We start from the raw sequence: 19,030 nt of genomic DNA, 5'->3' as shown, positions 1-19,030 counted from the left end.
AATTGAGCAAAATGATGGTATATCAGGTCATTAATATATTTTGCATGCAGCCTGCGGCTGCCAGTTGCATCATTGCAGGGAGCGTGGTTGTACCACTGATGCAACGCGCCATGTAGGTTAAGGCAGGAATTTGTAATTTGCTCAAGGTGCCGGCAATAGCTCGCCCACTATTCGAAAAGGGCATCGTGAGCTCTTTAACGCCCATCAACTAATGCCAGCAGACGGGACACCCAGTTTAAGGTCCATCCGAGGGACGGCACACACACACACACACACACACACACACACACACACACACACACACACACACACACACACACACACACACACACACACACACACACACACACACACACACACACACACACACACACACACTGATGAATCAGCCAGCCTTGGGAGACACTCGGGTGATAGTTTTCTCGCTGGGCTCATGTTCAAACCCAGGCTGGTACATAAGGTGGCTATGAGATACAGCTTGGTTAATGTTGTTTATTCAGAGGAAAATGACAAGGCAGGGGTAAAGATTAATCACTCAAACATTGTTTAAATTGTTTCGGTTCAAATAACTTCGTCTCATTAAATGAATGTTTCAGCCAAATCTGTTTGTTTTTACATTTTTGTATACTTGTAATCAATTTTGTACACAATTTTACATTATCCTTTCTCTCGACATCTAAAACAATGTTTTTTTTGACAAGATTATCGATAAAAGTATTTATCGGAGTTCAAATGCATATCACTTCCTCCAAACATCAACTTTCAAAGCATTCAAGAAAAGTTCTCTTGCAACACGTCCTTAAGCTCATCTTTCATTTCACTCAAATCAGTTCTCAAGGTTCCAATTTAATCCTTAATTTACCATCGACGTGAGAGCTCCATTCACATTTCTAGAGATTCTATGATGCGATCCAACTCAGCAACTAATGTTTTAAGGAAATCAATTTTCAAGGTGTAACCTCATTACTATTCTTTTGAGCCTTCAATCCGTCCATGTCTTCGTTCATTAGGATATTCCGGAGCATTTCATGAACCTTCGAGCTGCTTGGTCATTAACAAAACAATGTCGAAGCAATATCTGGGGTAGAGGAAGAACTTGCAATCTGTGACATCTGAAACTTCCCAAAGCCGCGTTCCACTCCTTCTGCCGACACGGTATTCATTAAATAACTCGAAGGGCACTCGGTAGAGCGCATACCTCCACCACGTAATGCTTGATCGACAAGAACATATCGGGCACAATCAATTTTTTTAATACTGTATCATGCTTTTCAGTACTTTATCGTTTTTGGCCCTATCTCTCAAGGGTGAAGATTCACTTTAAAAATTTAATAATCCTTGTATCCAGATCCAGATTTAGATCTTCACCAAAATTGAAGCAATTCGTCCTTGTCACATACCCAACCTGTCCACTAAGTTTCGTCCGAATCCATCCGCAACTTTTTGAGATATCGTGCTACATAACGGTTTTGCACGATCTCTCAATGGTGAAGAATCACTTAAAAAAAACAACTTATCAGGATCCGGATTCAGATCTTCACCAAAATCGAATCAATTCTTCCATGTCTCACTCCCAACATGTCCACAAGTTTCATCCAAATCCATGAATAACTTTTTGAGATATCGTGATACATATCGTTTTTGGCCTAATCTCTCAATGGTGAAGGAATACTTTAAAAATTCTAATAGCCAGATCCAGATCCGGATGTTCTCCAAAATGTAATCAGTTCGTCCTTGCCACACACCAAACCTGTCCCCAAGTTTCGTTCCAATCCGTCTCCAACTTTTTGAGATATCCTGCACACAAACAAACAAACAAACAAACAAACAAACAAGAAGACCAAATCCAGAGCATGATACTTGCAAAACCCATAAATCAAATTGAACCTCAAAAATAATTGGTGCTTGAATTCAATGACCAAATGTACAACTCCTCTTTAAATTTCAACTCAATAGAATGAAAATTGACAATTTTTTTTTAAATCGGCCAATGTTGACCTTTTGGCTCATGTTGACAGCAAGAATAATTGGTGGTTGAAATCATTGACCTGATATACAAATGTTCTTCCAATTTCAAGTCAATTGGATGAAATTTGAGGATTTTAGAAAATTTGGCTCAAATTGGCCTATTAGCCTATGTACACCTTTTTTGTCGACCGAATTAAAAAAAAACTTAAATGTGGGACCGTCACAGGGTCGGTGTCATCAATCGCTGAAAATTTCAGAACTATCGGTTGAGCGGTTTGTGCTGGAGGCGAGCGGACTGGCAAACAAACACACAAACACACAAACGCACAGACACAAACAGACAGGCGATCAACATACTTGTCAAAAAAAATATCTTTTTTTGCTAAGTCACAAACAGACAGACAGAAAAGGGTGAAAACATAACCTCCTTCACCTTTGGTGGTGGAAGTAACTAGAAAGCATCTAAAAATGCAAAGCGAATCTGCATCCCCTTTGTGTTCAGACTTCTTCTCCGATATATGCTAACCATGATGAAAACAGCTAAAACAAAAATACCAAAACAGTGACCATTTAAGGAGAACTTGACCTGTTGACCTGAAAAAAAAAACAAGATGTTTCAGAGACCCATTATGCAAACCCTGCTCAAATGTCAGAGCAATCAGATGAAAATTGACGATTTTATGTAACCGTGACATTTGATTTTTTAATCCAAAAAAAAGAAAAATACAATCGGTTTCGAGCTTTGGATTGGTGATCCAATTCAATGATACAATATGAAAATTCTTTAAATTTCACATCAAAAAGAAAATTCACGATTTTATGTCATGCTGACCTTTGACCATTTGAGCAAATAATTCATTTGTCTTCTCCATTTTCTCAGAAGAAAGCTTTATTGAAAATTTGATGTCAAAAGCTCAAATTGTGAAGAAGTTATGAGACAGACAGACAGACAATGATGACTTCGTCTATGAAAAGTATTTGATGAAAGTAAATAATTTAATACACTCAACTTAATTTTACCATGAAAAAGGCAATGGCTGTTAAGATTTGTAATTAGAGTGCATTTTAACTTTCAATTTCCATTCTCTTACTCTTGCTTCTTTTGCAAATCCTGTAAATCTCCTCTCCAAAGTCATGGCAGTGTAACTAAGAGGCAAATTGTATTGGGGGGTAAAGTGTGAATGTTTCTCAGCCAAGGAATGACAGCATTGTGCTCATCCAAGGCGTCTTACTCCAACAAACATGATCGCATGGAGGTGAGGCTAGCATGCGTAATTTATTGTAACACATGCATTTGAGTAAGGCTGAAGCTCCTATAAAAGCACCAGGCATTCCATGGGTTCTGCAGTCGAGCAATACCTGGGATAAGCTGGTGGAAGAAGAAACAACAATGGCCTGTCACTCATCCGTCAGCTACCGCTCCGTCCGCACCGGTGGATCCAGTGCAATGATCGGCTCCAGTGGCTATGGAGGCTCCAGCAGCAGTCGTGCAATGGGGCTTGGAATGGGCGCAATGGGACTGTCAATGGGGGGAGGAAGCTACAGTGTGGGCTCTGCAGGGATGGGAGGTATGGGCATTTCCAGCGGGATTGGAGGTATGGGCATTTCCAGCCGTGCCGTGGGGATGTCTGCCTCTGGAGGAGCTATGGCAGGAGGTGCCGGAAGTATTGGTAGAGGTGGGGTGGCAATGCTAGGTTATGGAGGTGGTGCTGGAGGGTTTATGGGGGGTGTAAGCCCCGGGATCATGGCAAGCCCAGCATTTACTGCAGGCCGTGCCATCACCTCAGCAGGTATGTCTGGAGTGGTTGGAACGCTGGGTCCTGCAGGTGGAATGGTTCCTTCACTGGTGAGCAGGGATGAGGTGAAGAACATCTTGGGCACATTGAACCAGCGCTTGGCCAGCTATGTAGATAAAGTAAGGCAGCTTACAATTGAGAATGAGACACTGGAGGAAGAACTGAAGAACCTGACTGGAGGAGTACCCTTCTCTCCTGACGCATCCGTCAATCTGGAGAATGTGGAGACACAAGTCACCGAAATGCTGACAGAGGTTTCCAACCTGACGCTGGAACGTGTACGTCTGGAGATCGACGTGGACCATCTGAGAGCCACAGCCGATGAGATCAAGTCCAAGTAAGACTTTTTGAATGCAGACATATGGGTTGTTGTTTTTAAGACTTGTACAAAACTTGGAATGGTTATTTTAACTTTCATGATTATTGTGATCATTTCAATGTTGCTTTTTGTAGGTACGAGTTTGAACTTGGTGTGAGAATGCAACTTGAAACTGACATTGGAAACATGAAGAGGGTTTGTATGAGCACAAGATCAGCTGTTCAACAATTAATAAATTTGTTTTCTAAAGATGTAAATTTTGAACATAAGCCAATGTTTCTTGTCTTCGTTTGTAGGACCTTGAAGCAGCAAACGACATGCGTGTTGACCTGGAATCAAAGTTTAAGTTTTTGACTGAAGAGCTGACATTCCAGAAGAAAACACAAATGGAGGTTGGTTCCGATTCATTAATTTCACAAAATATCAAAAGGTTGTTCACAATAACTAAATAATTTATATTCTCTTTTCTTGTGCAGGAACTGAACACACTGAAGCAGCAGTTTGGCAGACTTGGACCAGCACAAACATCAGTGATTGAATTGGATAACGTGAAGTCTGTCAACCTTACTGAGGCCCTCAATGTGATGCGTGAGGAATACCAGCAGGTGGTCACCAAGAACGTCCAAGAGGCTGAGACGTATTGCAAGATGCAAGTAGGTTTCTCTAATTGAGGCCATTACGAATCCCAGTTCCTCTCAATATCCTGGCATTATCCCCCGATGGACTAATTGCCTGACCTGTATCTCATGTGCAGATTGATCAGATCCAAGGAATCTCCACCCAGACAACTGAGCAGATTACTGTTCTGGACAATGAGATTAATACTCTGGAAAAAGAGCTGCAGCCTCTGAATGTGGAGTACCAGAGGCTTCTTACCACGGTGAGGACTCTCATCATGAATCCTATTGTACAATTGTGTACTTTACATCGAGGCTTGGAGCAGAGAATCTTTCCGAAAAATATTGAGTATAATCATTTATTTATATTTTTTCCTGATGTACTTCTATCCCCACACCAGTACCAAACCCTGGGAGACAGACTGACAGATTTACAGAACAGGGAGAGCATTGATCTCGTCCAGTTCCAGAACACCTACACCAGATATGAACAGGAGATAGAGGGAAACCAGGTGGACCTGCAGAGGCAGCTGGTTACTTATCAACAGTTGCTGGATGTGAAGACGGCTCTGGATGCTGAAATTGCAACCTACAAGAAGCTCCTCGAGGGACAAGAGTTGATGTATGTTATTTGTGGTGTATTCAGATCACAGGAACCCTAATCATGTATCATCATCATCATAATCAGCTATTTTCAGTCCACTGCTGGACAAAAGCCTCCGAATGTTGATACCATGTTTCTCTGTCTCGTTCTTTGTTGCTGCAATTGACTCTTCCCTTATATTTGTTTATTTCATCCCTTTATCTTGGTCATGCCTTCCTCTGTTCCTGTTGCCATCCATAGGCCTCCATGTTGTTAATATTGTTGTCCACCTGTTATCTGACCTTCTGATAATGTGTCCTGCCCATATCCATTTCCTGAGTTTTGGTTTGTTGTCTGACCCATTGATTTGCCGAGCTTTGTATGGAATACCTGACATATTTCGTTCCACATTGTGTTGTGCTACTGTTGAGTTTTTCTCCATTTTTGTTGTTAACAAACATTTTTGTTTTTGTTTTTGTTGTTTTTTGTTGAGTCTCCACCCCATAGATGATAGTTGAAATAACACGCTGATTGAAAACTTTCCTTTTCAAACATATTGGAAAGCGACCTCTCACGATGTTACTGACTTTTCCATTATTTCACCATCCAAGTTTGATTCTTTGCTTCATTTCTTGTTCTTGATTATATTTTCCTTGAGGCTAAAGCTTTGCCCCACATCCATGTATTCTTCTTCTCACTCCATTTGGTTTCCATTTGTTATGATTTCCCCATGAGGTAAAAGGGGGTTCATTACCACTTTGGCCTGGTGTTGGCTTAATGGTTAGGGTGGTGGGCTTGGGATCTGAGCATCCCGAATTCAAATCCCACTCAGCTGTTGAATTAATACGAGGTGGGGTTAACTCTGCCTGTCATCTTCTGAGGTTGACATAATGAGTACCGGTAACTGGTATACTGTGTCAGAGTGGTGACCCATCCAGGATTGTGCCCAATAGCCAAGGAGACTGCTGAGGCAGCACCAACGCTCTGCACAGTCTGGTCCCAATGGATGGATGGATATTCATGTCTGTGCTGGTTGTGAGCCAGAGGTCAACAGACGTCTGGGTTTGGCCTGGGGAGTCATGGATCCACTATATCATGGTGTGCGGTGCTGTCGGTATCTATGCAGGAGGATGAAATTCTGAGTCCTTAAGTCCTTGGTTCAGGACTTCAGAACTGCTGGGGACTGAGAGCAATTTTCTTTTTGGAATTCTCATCATGCTGGCACAGGCCTTTCCCTCCACAATGGCCTTGTATGCATTGGAAGGGAGATTTTTATTTCAGAGATTCATCTTCTAGACTAACTGCTTTACTGGGCTGGGAACTTAATCTGTCCACAAGTAGCAATCATGGGTGAGTTTGCTGGATGTACAATGACCCTAAGTGAGCACATATGCTCTTTCATGGATCTTGTTTTTAGTTCCACCAGGGTGTCCAGTTTCCCAATGGAAACTAGTGGGGGAGATGGTTTAGACAGCATCAACTCAACTCTGAAAGGAGGTAATCCTGGATTACGGTGATTGAACAGGCAGTCATCCTTCCGAGGTGGGCAAAGTTAACAGTAGTGGGCTGTAGACACATCCCAAACCAATGATGCAACCAGCAGCCAAAGGCTGCACATGAGAGTGTGTCTGTGAGTAGTGGATTACTGGATTACTCAGCACCAGTAGCAGATCTCGTGACCTGAGCTGACTAAAAACAAACAACTTTTTCTGCAGTTTTTTTGTTTATTTTACAAAAAAATTATATTTTCGTGTTTGCCTTGTTAAATTCGAACTTTCTTCTTCTATTGATTGATTTGCAGCTGACTGTGGGTTTTGATGTTCCTTTCAGGGTCAGGACAGCCATAGCTGATGACTTTGCTCAGGCTACTGTTGTCAGAAGTGGAACTGTTCGTAGTGCTTCCTCAATTGGTGGGGGCTATGGTGCCAGTTCAGCAACACTTGGTGCCATTTCTGGAGGCTACAGCACAGGTGGAGGAGGAAGCTACATTGCAGGAGGTGGTTTTAGTGGTGGAACGAATACAGTAATGGAAGGTGGTTCCTCTGGTGGAAGTGCCTTGATGGGGGGACAGGCCATGTACAGCAGCAGCTCCATGAAGAGAAGCAGCTCCACGATGAGTGCCAGTGGATCTTCCAGTGGTGGTTACGGAACAAGCGGACACGACACCACCATCGTCCTTCAACAATAAACGGTATTGAAGTTTCTCCAGACATATTATCAGTTTAAGCATCACTCCCACGATTATTCTGTTGTCTCCTTGTCCTGATTAAGTGAAAATGGATTATCAATTAATCCTGGCAATAAGACTGAATATTGAAGATGAAGATTAATGAAAAACAGCTCGGTCCAATAGCGGTTTGCACAAGTCAATGTGTGAATGTTAGATGGAAAAACATTGCTTCATATTTACTCTCAAAGTTAACAGACATCAGACTTTATTAATAACTTGCAGCTCTGCAGTTGATTTCTGTTGGTGGTTGTTTTTCCCCCTTACACCTCAAAGTGTCTGTAATGTCATTAACGAAGTGAAACAAAACTATGAACTGAAAAATCTCAGGAGTTTGTTTGGAATGTATTATTACTGTAAAAACAAATGGGATTTTGACAGGTCACTGGGTCTGTTTACCATGATATTTGTCCAAATAAGGTGTCATCCGGAACCTTTGTGGCATTTCATATCCATTTTGTATCAGATGTCTTGTGGATATGTTTAACAGAATCCATCATTGCAGACAGTAGAATCGATAATTAGACAATTTGAAAAGAACGTTTGTTGAAGTATTTGTTGTCATTGAGAAATACCAGAAATTACATTTACAAAAACTTACATTTGGTCCATCATGTGATGTACAGGAAGTCGAATGTTATTTTCTCTTTTCCTTTCCAGCACTGCTCTGAGATAAAGTTGAAAATTTTGGAAGAAACTCTTCATGTCAAAACATCCGCAAGAAGATAAAACCCACAAGAGATTTACATTCCAGTTGCTTTTTCAATATTCATAACCGCAAGAGTAAAACCACAAATATAATTTAAAATGCACAACTTCCAAAGAGTTGTATGAGCTCAATTAATTTGCTTGTGATGTTCTGGAGGCAAAATAATTCAATAAAAAACCACATCAATGCTGAACATTTTATGTCTTCTTTTACTTCCCCCAAGATTGAAGCTCATGGTGGAGGAAAATGACAGAGGGTATAAACTCACATGATGGCAGTGGGGCAGCAGGTGGACACAATAATGAAGGGAATGAATAAACAGGAAAACAGAGAGGATAGGAGAGGAGGAACCACTGCAAACCTCCATGTCGGAAGTTTGGGATGGGTGAGGGGGTCAACGACTCAACGTGGATAAAATAATGGATTGTGGTTAAATATAGGAGATAGATTTGCTTCCATTACGTTTCTGAATGCTTCCTGTGGCTTGTAAAACAGTCAAAACCATTTCTTACGAAAGTAGATTGAGATCTGAAGTTCAAATGGCATTTCCGTTTATCCTATTGCGCTTCTTATACATCTACTTGCAGAGTACCCGCCCTTTGCACGAAGTTGTTCCATGCTTGCAGAATGATCATCTGACGCATATCTTTATTTGGGCGATGTTTAAACAACTGACTACTCTGTATAGGCAAAAGGAAATCCCAGGTTACGATATGAAGCAAAACATACCTTCTGCTCCTTATAATTGAAAACACCTCGCTGCACTGAAAAACGTGGGGAAAGGAATACTGTGCTGTAAATGGTTGAAACTTATAATACCTGTAGAAGGTGCCACACGATACACTTTTACAAAGAAAAACTCCACCACCCCACCCTGCCCTCTGGATATAATCAGTCCAGAATGGAAGAGAAGTAGTGTGACAGACAAACACACAAATGCTCGTCCGTGAATTAGAGTAAGTACAGTGAACCGTGGTGTCTGTCTGTGCATTTCTCTGTCTCCCGTTTATGGCGGCCGTTTCCCACAACGGGTTTGAATAGCTCAATATTCACTTTTCAAATGATGGGAGAAAAGGCATGAATAATGTTGATGTCAAATTTTATTTCGAAAAGACAAATCGAACCTCCACCACCTGATATTGCACCCCCATTTTGCAGTGGGTGGTAAAAGTGGCTCAAAGCTTTGCCTCAAAGTGAAACAAAGAGTGTAACACAATTAACCTTCTTAACCTTTTACCATGAGCTGCTTTAGCTTTTGGCTCCCTCCCCTCTAGGCTCCCTGGAGAAAAATCCGGCCACTTGGGAATATGGAGGTCTGGATAGCGGCTGGTCATCTGGCCACTCGAGTATATCGAAGTTTGAATTGCGGCTGATAAAATGGTCATTCGGGTTCAAAGTGTTAAAGTTCATAAAATACTTCAAATTGCTCGATCAACTGAAACTTTTACCATCATCAGGACGATTGCTCTTGATTGTCTTGTTGTAATATCTGTTCTGCAGTCCTGAGCAATATTGTTGTCAATGACAAGATATATTAACGTGCATATGTATATATATATATATATATATATATATATATATATATATATATATATATATATATATATATATATACAGTGGGGAGAACAAGTATTTGATACACTGCCGATTTTGCAGGTTTTCCCACTTACAAAGCACGTAGAGGTCTGTAATTTTTATCATAGGTACACTTCAACTGTGAAAGACAGAATCGAAAACAAAAATCCTGAAAATCACATTGTATGATTTTAAAATAATTAATTTGCATTTTATTGCATGAAATAAGTATTTAATCACCTCCCAACCAGTAAGAATTCCAGCTCTCACAGACCTGTTAGTTTTGCCTTTAAGAAGCCCTCCCATTCTCCACTCATTACCTGTATTAACTGCACCTGTTTGAACTCGTTATCTGCATAAAAGACAGCTGTCCACACTCAATCAATCAGACTCCAACCTCTCCACAATGGGCAAGACCAGAGAGCTGTCTAAGGACATCAGGGACAAAATTGTAGACTTGCACAAGGCTGGGATGGGCTGCAGGACAATAGGCAAGCAGCTTGGTGAGAAGGCAACAACTGTCGGCGCAATTATTAGAAAATGGAAGAAGTTCAAGATAACTGTCAATCTCCCTCGGTCTGGGGCTCCATGCAAGATCTCACCTCGTGGAGCCTCAATGATCATGAGAAAGGTGAGGGATCAGCCCAGAACCACATGGCAGGACCTGGTCAATGACCTGAAGAGAGCTAGGACCACAGTATCAAAGAAAACCATAAGTAACACACTACGCCGTCATGGATTAAAATCCTGCAGCGCACGCAAGGTCCCTCTGCTCAAGCCAGCACATGTCAAGGCCCGTCTGAAGTTTGCCAATGACCATCTGGATGATCAAGAGGAGGAATGGGAGAAGGTAATGTGGTCTGATGAGACCAAAATAGAGCTTTTTGGTTTCAGCTCCACTCGCCATGTTTGGAAGAAGAAGAAGGATGAGTACAACCCCAAGAACACCATCCCAACCGTGAAGCATGGAGGTGGAAACATCATTCTTTGGGGATGCTTTTCTGCAAAGGGGACAGGACTACTGCACCGTATTGAGGGTAGGATGGATGAGGCCATGTATCGCGAGATCTTGGCCAACAACCTCCTTCCCTCAACAAGAGCATTGACGATGGGGCGTGGCTGGGTCTTCCAGCATGACAACGACCCGAAACACACAGCCAGGGCAACTAAGGAGTGGCTCCGTAAGAAGCATCTCAAGGTCCTGGAGTGGCCTAGCCAGTCTCCAGACCTGAACCCCATAGAAAATCTTTGGAGGGAGGTGAAAGTCTGTGTTGCCCAGCGATAGCCCCAAAACCTGAAGGATCTGGAGAAGATCTGTTTGGAGGAGTGGGTCAAAATCCCTGCTGCAGTGTGTGCAAACCTGGTTAAGAACTACAGGAAACATCTGATCTCTGTAATTGCAAACAAAGGTTTCTGTACCAAATATTAAGTTCTGTTTTTCTGATGTATCAAATACTTATATCATGCAATAAAATGCAAATTAGTTATTTAAAAGTCATACAATGTGATTTTCAGGATTTTTGTTTTAGATTCCGTCTTTCACAGTTGAAGTGTACCTATAATAAAAATTACAGACCTCTACGTGCTTTGTAAGGGGGAAAACCTGCAAAATCGGCAGTGTATCAAATACTTGTTCTCCCCACCGTGTGTGTGTGTGTGTGTGTGTGTGTGTGTGTGTGTGTGTGTGTGTGTGTGTGTGTGTGTGTGTGTGTGTGTGTGTGTGTGTGTGTGTGTGTGTGTGTGTGTGTGTGTGTGTATATATATATATATATTTTTTTTTTTTGTGGTTCAAGGAACAGCATGCCTCCAAAGCAAGAGCAACCATCATACAGCAGTCCCAAGACAGTTATGCCATTAACATACGTTTAAATAGTCCCTTCCCTTTTGTCCAGCGGGACAACGGGACGTGCGTTGCGGGGATCTCATAGCTCGGTTTGCTTACACCACAAACTTCATTTCTATTCTCCTTTTCTGCTTATTCCTGAGGAAAATTCGAATTTGAGTCCTCGGGCAGGTCAGCAGGCACTGCGCTCGAACACCCGATCGGCATTGCGTGGCACAGCGCAGAGTTCCCGTCCTCAAGCGATCCCTCAACCTAACTTTTGGGGCGAGTCATAGAGTATGCTCGGCAGCTGGAAATGATCGGCTTGAGCTTCCGATGATCTGGGATGAGATTGCTGGTTGCATTGAAAAGGCAAACGAGTGAATATCTCTTCAAGACGCTGCGCGGATGTTGTTTTTCACAACACAGAAGCACATGCCCCATTGTCGGCGAGAGTGTGGTTGGCAGCTTGGTGCCAGTAGCTACATCATCAGAGGCCAATAATGGAAAAACAACAACAGGCCACGTTGTACAGGACACAAGTGTGCAAGATACGGACGGCGCATTTCTTTAAACCCATTTTTGGACTATTTATATTGGCATCCTCTTTTCCCTCCATTCCTCCATCCAATTGTTATATCCGATCGTTCCCCTCAATTCCCGACACGGATTGGGGTTGGCCACCTGCAGACGACAGCAGAATTGGGTGACACGAGCGCTGGTCACGTGCTTAATGGCGGATCCACGCGCACTGTATGGGGCGTGCTTGATAGCAGGCGGATCTGTGCTGAGCTCGTGGCACCTTCTTATCGTACAGAGCAGGGCACGAATGGCACATATCTTGTTCTCATCTGTGCATGGGTTTACCCCAACACATGAGCCTTGGTCCTCGCTGGCAGCCGCAGATGTTCCCCACGGATGGCAGACGTGTCCTTGCCTCTCGGCCTGGTGAAGCCACGATCAGGCACGGCGTGCTGTGCAGCCGGTTACCTCAGGCCGCGTGGCGCACCATGGAGCAGGCACATTGAACAGCGCCAATCGCGGGTCACTGGGGAACGGGCCGGGAGATTGGGGCGGGGCGATTCATGTCGTGGAGATTGGTGCGGGGCGATTCATGTCATGGAGATTGGTGTGGGGCGATTCATGTTGCGGAGATTGGTGCAGGCGATTCATGTCGTGGCGATTGGTGCGAGGAGATTCATGTTGCGGAGATTGGTGCGGGGCGATTCATGTCGCGGAGTTTGGTGCGGGGCGATTCATGTCACGGAGATTGGTGTGGGGGGATTCATGTCGCGGAGATTGGTGTGGGGCGATTCATGTCGCGGTGATTGTTGCGGGGCGATTCATGTCGCGGAGATTGGTGCGGGCGATTCATGTCGCGGAGATTGTTGCGGGCGATTCATGTCGCGGAGATTGGTGCGGGCGATTCATGTCGCGGAGATTGGTGCGGGCGATTCATGTCGCGGAGTTTGGTGCGGGCGATTCATGTCGCAGAGATTGGTGCGGGCGATTCATGTCGCGGAGATTGGTGCAGGGGGATTCATGTCGCGGAGATTGGTGTGGGGCGATTCATGTCGCGGAGATTGGTGCAGGGGGATTCATGTCGCGGAGAGTGGTGCGGGCGATTCATGTCGCGGAGATTGGTGCGGGGCGATTCACATCATGGGGCTCGGAGTGAGACGATTCCGCAGCTTGGAACCATCTGGCCGGAAGTGAAGAAGAGCCGCTTCCGGTCATGGTGGCCAACCCGTGTGCTCGCCGGGGCCCAACCAGAGTGCCCGATTCGGGTGAAGACACATCGCTTCGGGTCAACGCCCCCGCCCCGCGCCACTGGATCTGGAAAAGGACGGGCCGCTGGGTGGTGGAAGAAGAGTCGTCGTCGTTCCTGGTGCGTCGTTCCAGAGTCATTGGCGTGCCTGAGTCATTCGAGCATCGTTCCTGCCCATCGGCCTTTCTTCATTCCTGTCAGCTCGTTCGAGCCAGCTTGGGATCGATATCTCTGCTTTCTTTATGCCCGATGGTCGAGTCTCATTCTCTGGACCGATGCCAGCAGCACGAAGTGCAACGAAGCAAGAAACGGCGCACCAGGTGTCAAGGAGGTATCGCCCAGCGAAGCATCCCCCCCAACACGTCTTGGTGGCGCGATCGGGCAATCATGCGAGGTATTCAGAGAGCGTTAGCCTCATCTCCTCTCCTCCTTTTTCTCTTCATCAACTCTTAATCGGGTTGTGTGTGTGTGTGTGTGTGTGTGTGTGTGTGTGTGTGTGTGTGTGTGTGTGTGTGTGTGTGTGTGTGTGTGTGCGCGTGCGTGCGTCCTGGCGCTTGTCCTCATAAGTTAAGATTGCAGAAGGTTATTATTATTATTTCGGATTAAGTCTACTCTGTGTCTGCTTTTGTAAGTTGCTTGTATTAACGATCGTAAAGCGGAGCAAGATAGCCCACTCGTGCGCAATCGCGTTCAATTCAGTGAAGTACGCAACGTTGTAGAACGGCGGCCATTTTCGCGAGCGAGGGAACTGCTTTCTTGGTTGTGGTTCGACCGCGGAGGAGGAGGCAGGAGAGGGGCGGGAAAGAGAGTCAGGCGATGATACATAATCCATGATGTACAAGACAGTTTCTTTTTATCACAAGTTAAATTACACAAAATAAGAAGAGATGAGATAAAAAAAAGGGAGTAATTAGGACGGAGAAATAGAGAAGAAGACAAGCAAACAGATAAAAAAAGAAAAGGCAAATTGAGAGAGGAAAGGATAAAAATCAAAGCCCAGACACATGCAGAAAGTATATTATTCTTACCTGGAGATATATATATATATATATAATCAACAAAAGAAGTCATGCAACACAATCTGTATGATAAATAATTTCGGGTTGTTGGCCAGCGCAAGCTCGCTCTGCCTTCTTGCTAAAATGGCCGCCGAGGCCGTCCATTGGATACCTCACTGTTTCGCACGAGTGAGCTATCTTGCTCCGCTTTACGATCTTTGGCTTGTATATTGTCGCACCTCACGCTTCTTTCTATCTCTGCATAACACACACCAATAAAACTATTCACAGTACCACATACCTTTCCCCGCATGCTTGTAAATAAATAATAATAATTATTATTATTATTCCCACGCTTTCGAAGAAAGAAAAAGAAAAGCGGGAATATTGTGATTGTGTCCGTCCGTCTGTCTGTCTTACCCTGTAACTCCTCCTACACCGTTTGAGATAGGAACTTGAAACTTTGGGACATATTAGATATATATATATATATATATATATATATATATATATATATATATATATATATATATATATATATATATATATATATATATATGGGGAAGTACACAACACTGTCGGATTTTTGATATGTCCCCTTTGGGCCGGACCAGAGGGGGTGGGGTCATGGGGGTTGATTTTATTTTATTTTATTTTATTTTTTTTTAAGTGTATTTACCATTGTACATGGTAAATTCTTTTATAAAGAACTTACTTATGTGGCCCCATGAGTGACAAATGGTCACAGGTTTTACTGTATTTATCTAATTGATTATGATTAATTATAATTAATAGTATACACAGTTCATTCCTATGATTAAATTGATGCACAGTTCTATATTGCTGGACAGTGTTAAATTAATGTTTCATGAAATGTTGACATGCTAGAAATGACTTCTGATTTAGTAAACATAGTAAGTCTTTGGTGATAAAGCACATCAAATAGAAAAGAATAGTCAATCCATTTTGCAAGATAAAATTTCACCGAGCGTTAATGGGACAAAGCAGTGCGCGCGGGAATATGCGATGGTGTGCCATCGACAACGTAGTTCTAGTTAGAAATATTCCCAGCTCGTTTTCGTCTTTTCTTTCATTAATCTAGCATGATCCGAATCCAAACTTAGCTGGGACTTTATTCCCAACTATCCGTTCCTTTTGGCTGGTAGATCCATGGCAGTGTCGCTGAGCTGCATCCGATCCGGTAGAGTGATTCAGTTCGGACAAGGCATAGCGAGGGCATGTTCCCCGTTAATTAAATCACGTGGTTAATTCGGTAACCCAGTTAACCCATGGACTGGAGGACCCTAGGTCGCGCGGTTGAGTTGTTAGTGGTCACGGTCAGTTAGCAACACACCGCGTCACGGAATTATCCATGTGCGATGGCCTACAATTCCGGGGAGTCTGGTGGGAGTCGAGATAGGTCTTCTCACCTGACCCCAGGCCCGCAACAATATGTATATGTATGGTATATACACTAGTGCGGACCCGTACGTGCATGCATGTATGTGCGTGCCCGTACGTGCGTGGTCGTACGTGCAAAAAAAAAAGAAAAAGAAGAAGAAGAATTGTGACGTCAATCGTGACATCATAGCACCGTGTACTGTCATTGGTTTGGTAAATAAATGGCCATAACTTGGAAACCACTTGTCCGATTAATATCAAACCTTGAAAAGGCACATCCACAGGGCCCCAGCAATATATTTGGCAAGTTTCAATTAGATCGGACCAGCGGTTGTCGAGAAACAGCGGTCACAGACACACAAACACACGCACACACAGATTGCTGGAATTATAGATAGATGTATATGTATATATATATATATATATATATATATATATATATATATATATATATATATATATATATATATATATATATATATATATATATATATATATATATACATACACATACACATATACACCAGTGCGTGCAAAAAAAAACAAAAACTTTCAAACCTCGTGCTAGAAAGGACTGGAGTAAGGTCATCATCTCTGATGAGTCCAATTTTCAGCTTTGCCCAACACCTGGTTGTCTAATGGTTACAGTGTTAGACGGAGACCTGGAGAGGCCGACAAGCCACAGTGTCTCGCAACCACTGTGAAATTTGGTGGAGGATCGGTGATGATCTGGGGGTGCTTCAGCAAGGCTGGAATCGGGCAGATTTGTCTTTGTGAAGGACTCATGAGTCAAGCCACATACAAGGTTGTCGTGGAAGAACACTTGCTTCCTTCTGCTCTGACAATGTTCCCCAACTCTGAGGATTGGTTTTTCCAGCAGGACAATGCTCCATGTCACACAGCCAGGTCAATCAAGGTGTGGATGGAAGACCATGAGATCAAGACCCTGTCAGGGCCAACCCAATCTCCAGACCTGAACCCCATTGAAAACCTCTGGAATGTGATCAAGAGGAAGATGGATGGTCACAAGCCATCAAACAAAGCCGAGCTGCTTGAATTTTTGTGCCAGGAGTGTCATAAAATCACCCAACAGCAATGTGAAAGCATGGTGGAGAGCATGCCAAGACGCATGAAAGCTGTGATTGAAAATCAGGGTATTCCACGAAATATTGATTTCTGAACTCTTCCTAAGTTAAAACATAAGTATTGTTTTGTTTAAAAATGAATATGAACTTGTTTTGTTTGTATTATTTGAGGTCTGAAAACACTGAATCTTTGTTGTTATTTTGACCAGTTGTCATTTTCTGCAAATAAATGCTCTAAATGACAATATTTTTATTTGGGAGAAATGTTGTCAGTGGTTTATAGAATAAAACAAAAATGTTCATTTTACTCAAACATATACCTTTTAATAGTAAAACCAGAAAAACTGATAATTTTGAAGTGTCCTCTTAATTTTTTTCCAGAGCTGTATATATATATATTGTTGCGGATTCCGCGCCCGCCGGCGTGCTGACGGCCACGTAACTCGAATCGCGGCACGTCGCCCACCGGACGGACAATCCAGTCGTGACCCTCTCGGACTAACGCCGGGAACCAGTCACGGGTGGACCTTTCGGTCTCACCGCGATCGAGCCAATCAGCCCCCGCGTGGGATAGGGTTGCTCGCCAAATTCGACCTACCTAAGTACCCACGCGGAGGGTAGACCGGGCGATCGCACCTCGCCGCAGGTCGACTTCGGACACGGGCCACTTAAGCGACCCGTTCCGTACTATCAGAATAACCGAGCGGTGTTATCGTCGACCTCGACGGTTCGATTAATTATCGGGCGTATTCAGCCCACTACCAACCCTTTACGTGAAGCAAGATGAGGATTCAATGGGAGAAAAAGACGAAGCGAAGCGGGAGAACAGTTCAATAATAAAGCACATTTATTCGCGGCACACGGGAAGCACACATATTCAATTCCACCAAAAGCACACAAAAAAAAGAAAACACAATTCCATTTACACAAAAAGCAAATATAAAAGCGAAGACAATGCAGAGCTAATACCGACTACCGAGCACACGGCAACACTTATACAATTCTACTTCACAGACGGCGCCGACAACACATACCCAAAACCAAGGAAAGAATACCCTCAAGGATGAGGCGGGCCTGAGGCCGAGACCGGGTCGCGCCTACCCGTCTGGTGATGAGACGCGGAGCGGCGATGGCGCCTCACTCCGCGGGCCTCGCGGACAGTGTCTGGCAGGGGGTGGGAAAGGGGCCCCCTTGGTCGCACTATCTCAGCGCGGGGGGAAACAGGAGGGGGTTGCTGATGCTCGGGGTATAGAGGATCTTTATTATCCCTGGTGTGCATCTCCACCTCGGCCAGGTCGCGCTGCCGGCCTCCCTCGGGCGTGCAGCTCCCGGCACCGACGCGAGCACCCCCTCGTCTGCCTTCGCCGCTGCCGCCTCTCCGCCTCTGGACTCTCCGACTCTGGACTCTTCTTTGGACTCTCCTCGTTGGACTCTCGACTGACGAACACGGTCCTTTTATCCCCCCCGTAGCTTCGCCTTTGACCCCCTCCCTTTGACCTTTCACCTCGCTCCCCATTGGCCCGAGAAAAAGTGGGCGTGAAGGCTTTTTGATCCACAAATTTGCATATATCGATCGTCCTGGAGGCGGGGCCAAATCGTCCCTCGCTCACCGATTGGACGGCAAAAAGTGGGCGTGTGTCGTTTTTGATCCGTTTTTGAAGCACAAAATCCGTGATTTTGTACACGCTGTTCGACGCGCGCCCTGCACGAGTCCAACACCGGTACCCACAGCGGGGCAAGAACGGTGGCGATGCTACGGTTGCGAGGTGTGACGGGAAGGTCGTGGCGGTTGTGGTGAAGCGGAGTTGTGGTTGGTGGTTGATGTTGTGATTGTGGTGGTAATCATGGCGGTTGGTCCAAAATAAAGATAGTAAAAGAAAAACGGCTATCCTGAAGAGTCGCAGCTCGCATAAAGGACATGTATTCCCACTAGACAACGGGTTTGGGCCTAACTACACATGTACTTACCGAGATACCTCACCGAAGGGACCTGAATGGTGGTTTGCGAATTTGGTAACCACAACACTACCCCCTCCCCTTTTTACAGACTCGTCCCGAGTCGTCAAATTTTCGTGTGCCATCATGTGTAGTTTTCCCCTAGTACATTTTACCTACGGATCCCTGAGTGCGACATTCATGGTATTCGTGTCCCCAAAAAAATA

At 44.2% G+C, this 19,030-nt stretch overlaps 1 protein-coding gene across 1 annotated transcript; it reads left to right on the top strand.

The window, feature by feature from the left end:
* Positions 1-3,306: 3,306 nt before the first annotated feature.
* Positions 3,307-8,412, top strand: LOC147028164 (thread biopolymer filament subunit gamma-like). The gene is made up of 8 exons (XM_085878297.1): positions 3,307-4,101; positions 4,218-4,278; positions 4,380-4,475; positions 4,560-4,736; positions 4,838-4,963; positions 5,102-5,322; positions 7,114-7,474; positions 8,171-8,412. The coding sequence occupies exons 1-7, from the start codon at positions 3,359-3,361 to the stop codon at positions 7,469-7,471; spliced, it is 1,782 nt and encodes a 593-aa protein (XP_085734423.1). The 5' UTR covers positions 3,307-3,358; the 3' UTR covers positions 7,472-7,474; positions 8,171-8,412.
* Positions 8,413-19,030: the final 10,618 nt, after the last annotated feature.

This window comes from Eptatretus burgeri, chromosome 4, assembly GCF_056783735.1.
Source record: "Eptatretus burgeri isolate ZD-2024b chromosome 4, Ebu_testis_v1, whole genome shotgun sequence".
NCBI classification, from domain to species: domain Eukaryota; kingdom Metazoa; phylum Chordata; class Myxini; order Myxiniformes; family Myxinidae; genus Eptatretus; species Eptatretus burgeri.
Note: the sequence above shows the minus strand (reverse complement) of the source record. Positions and strands in the feature narration are given on the sequence as shown.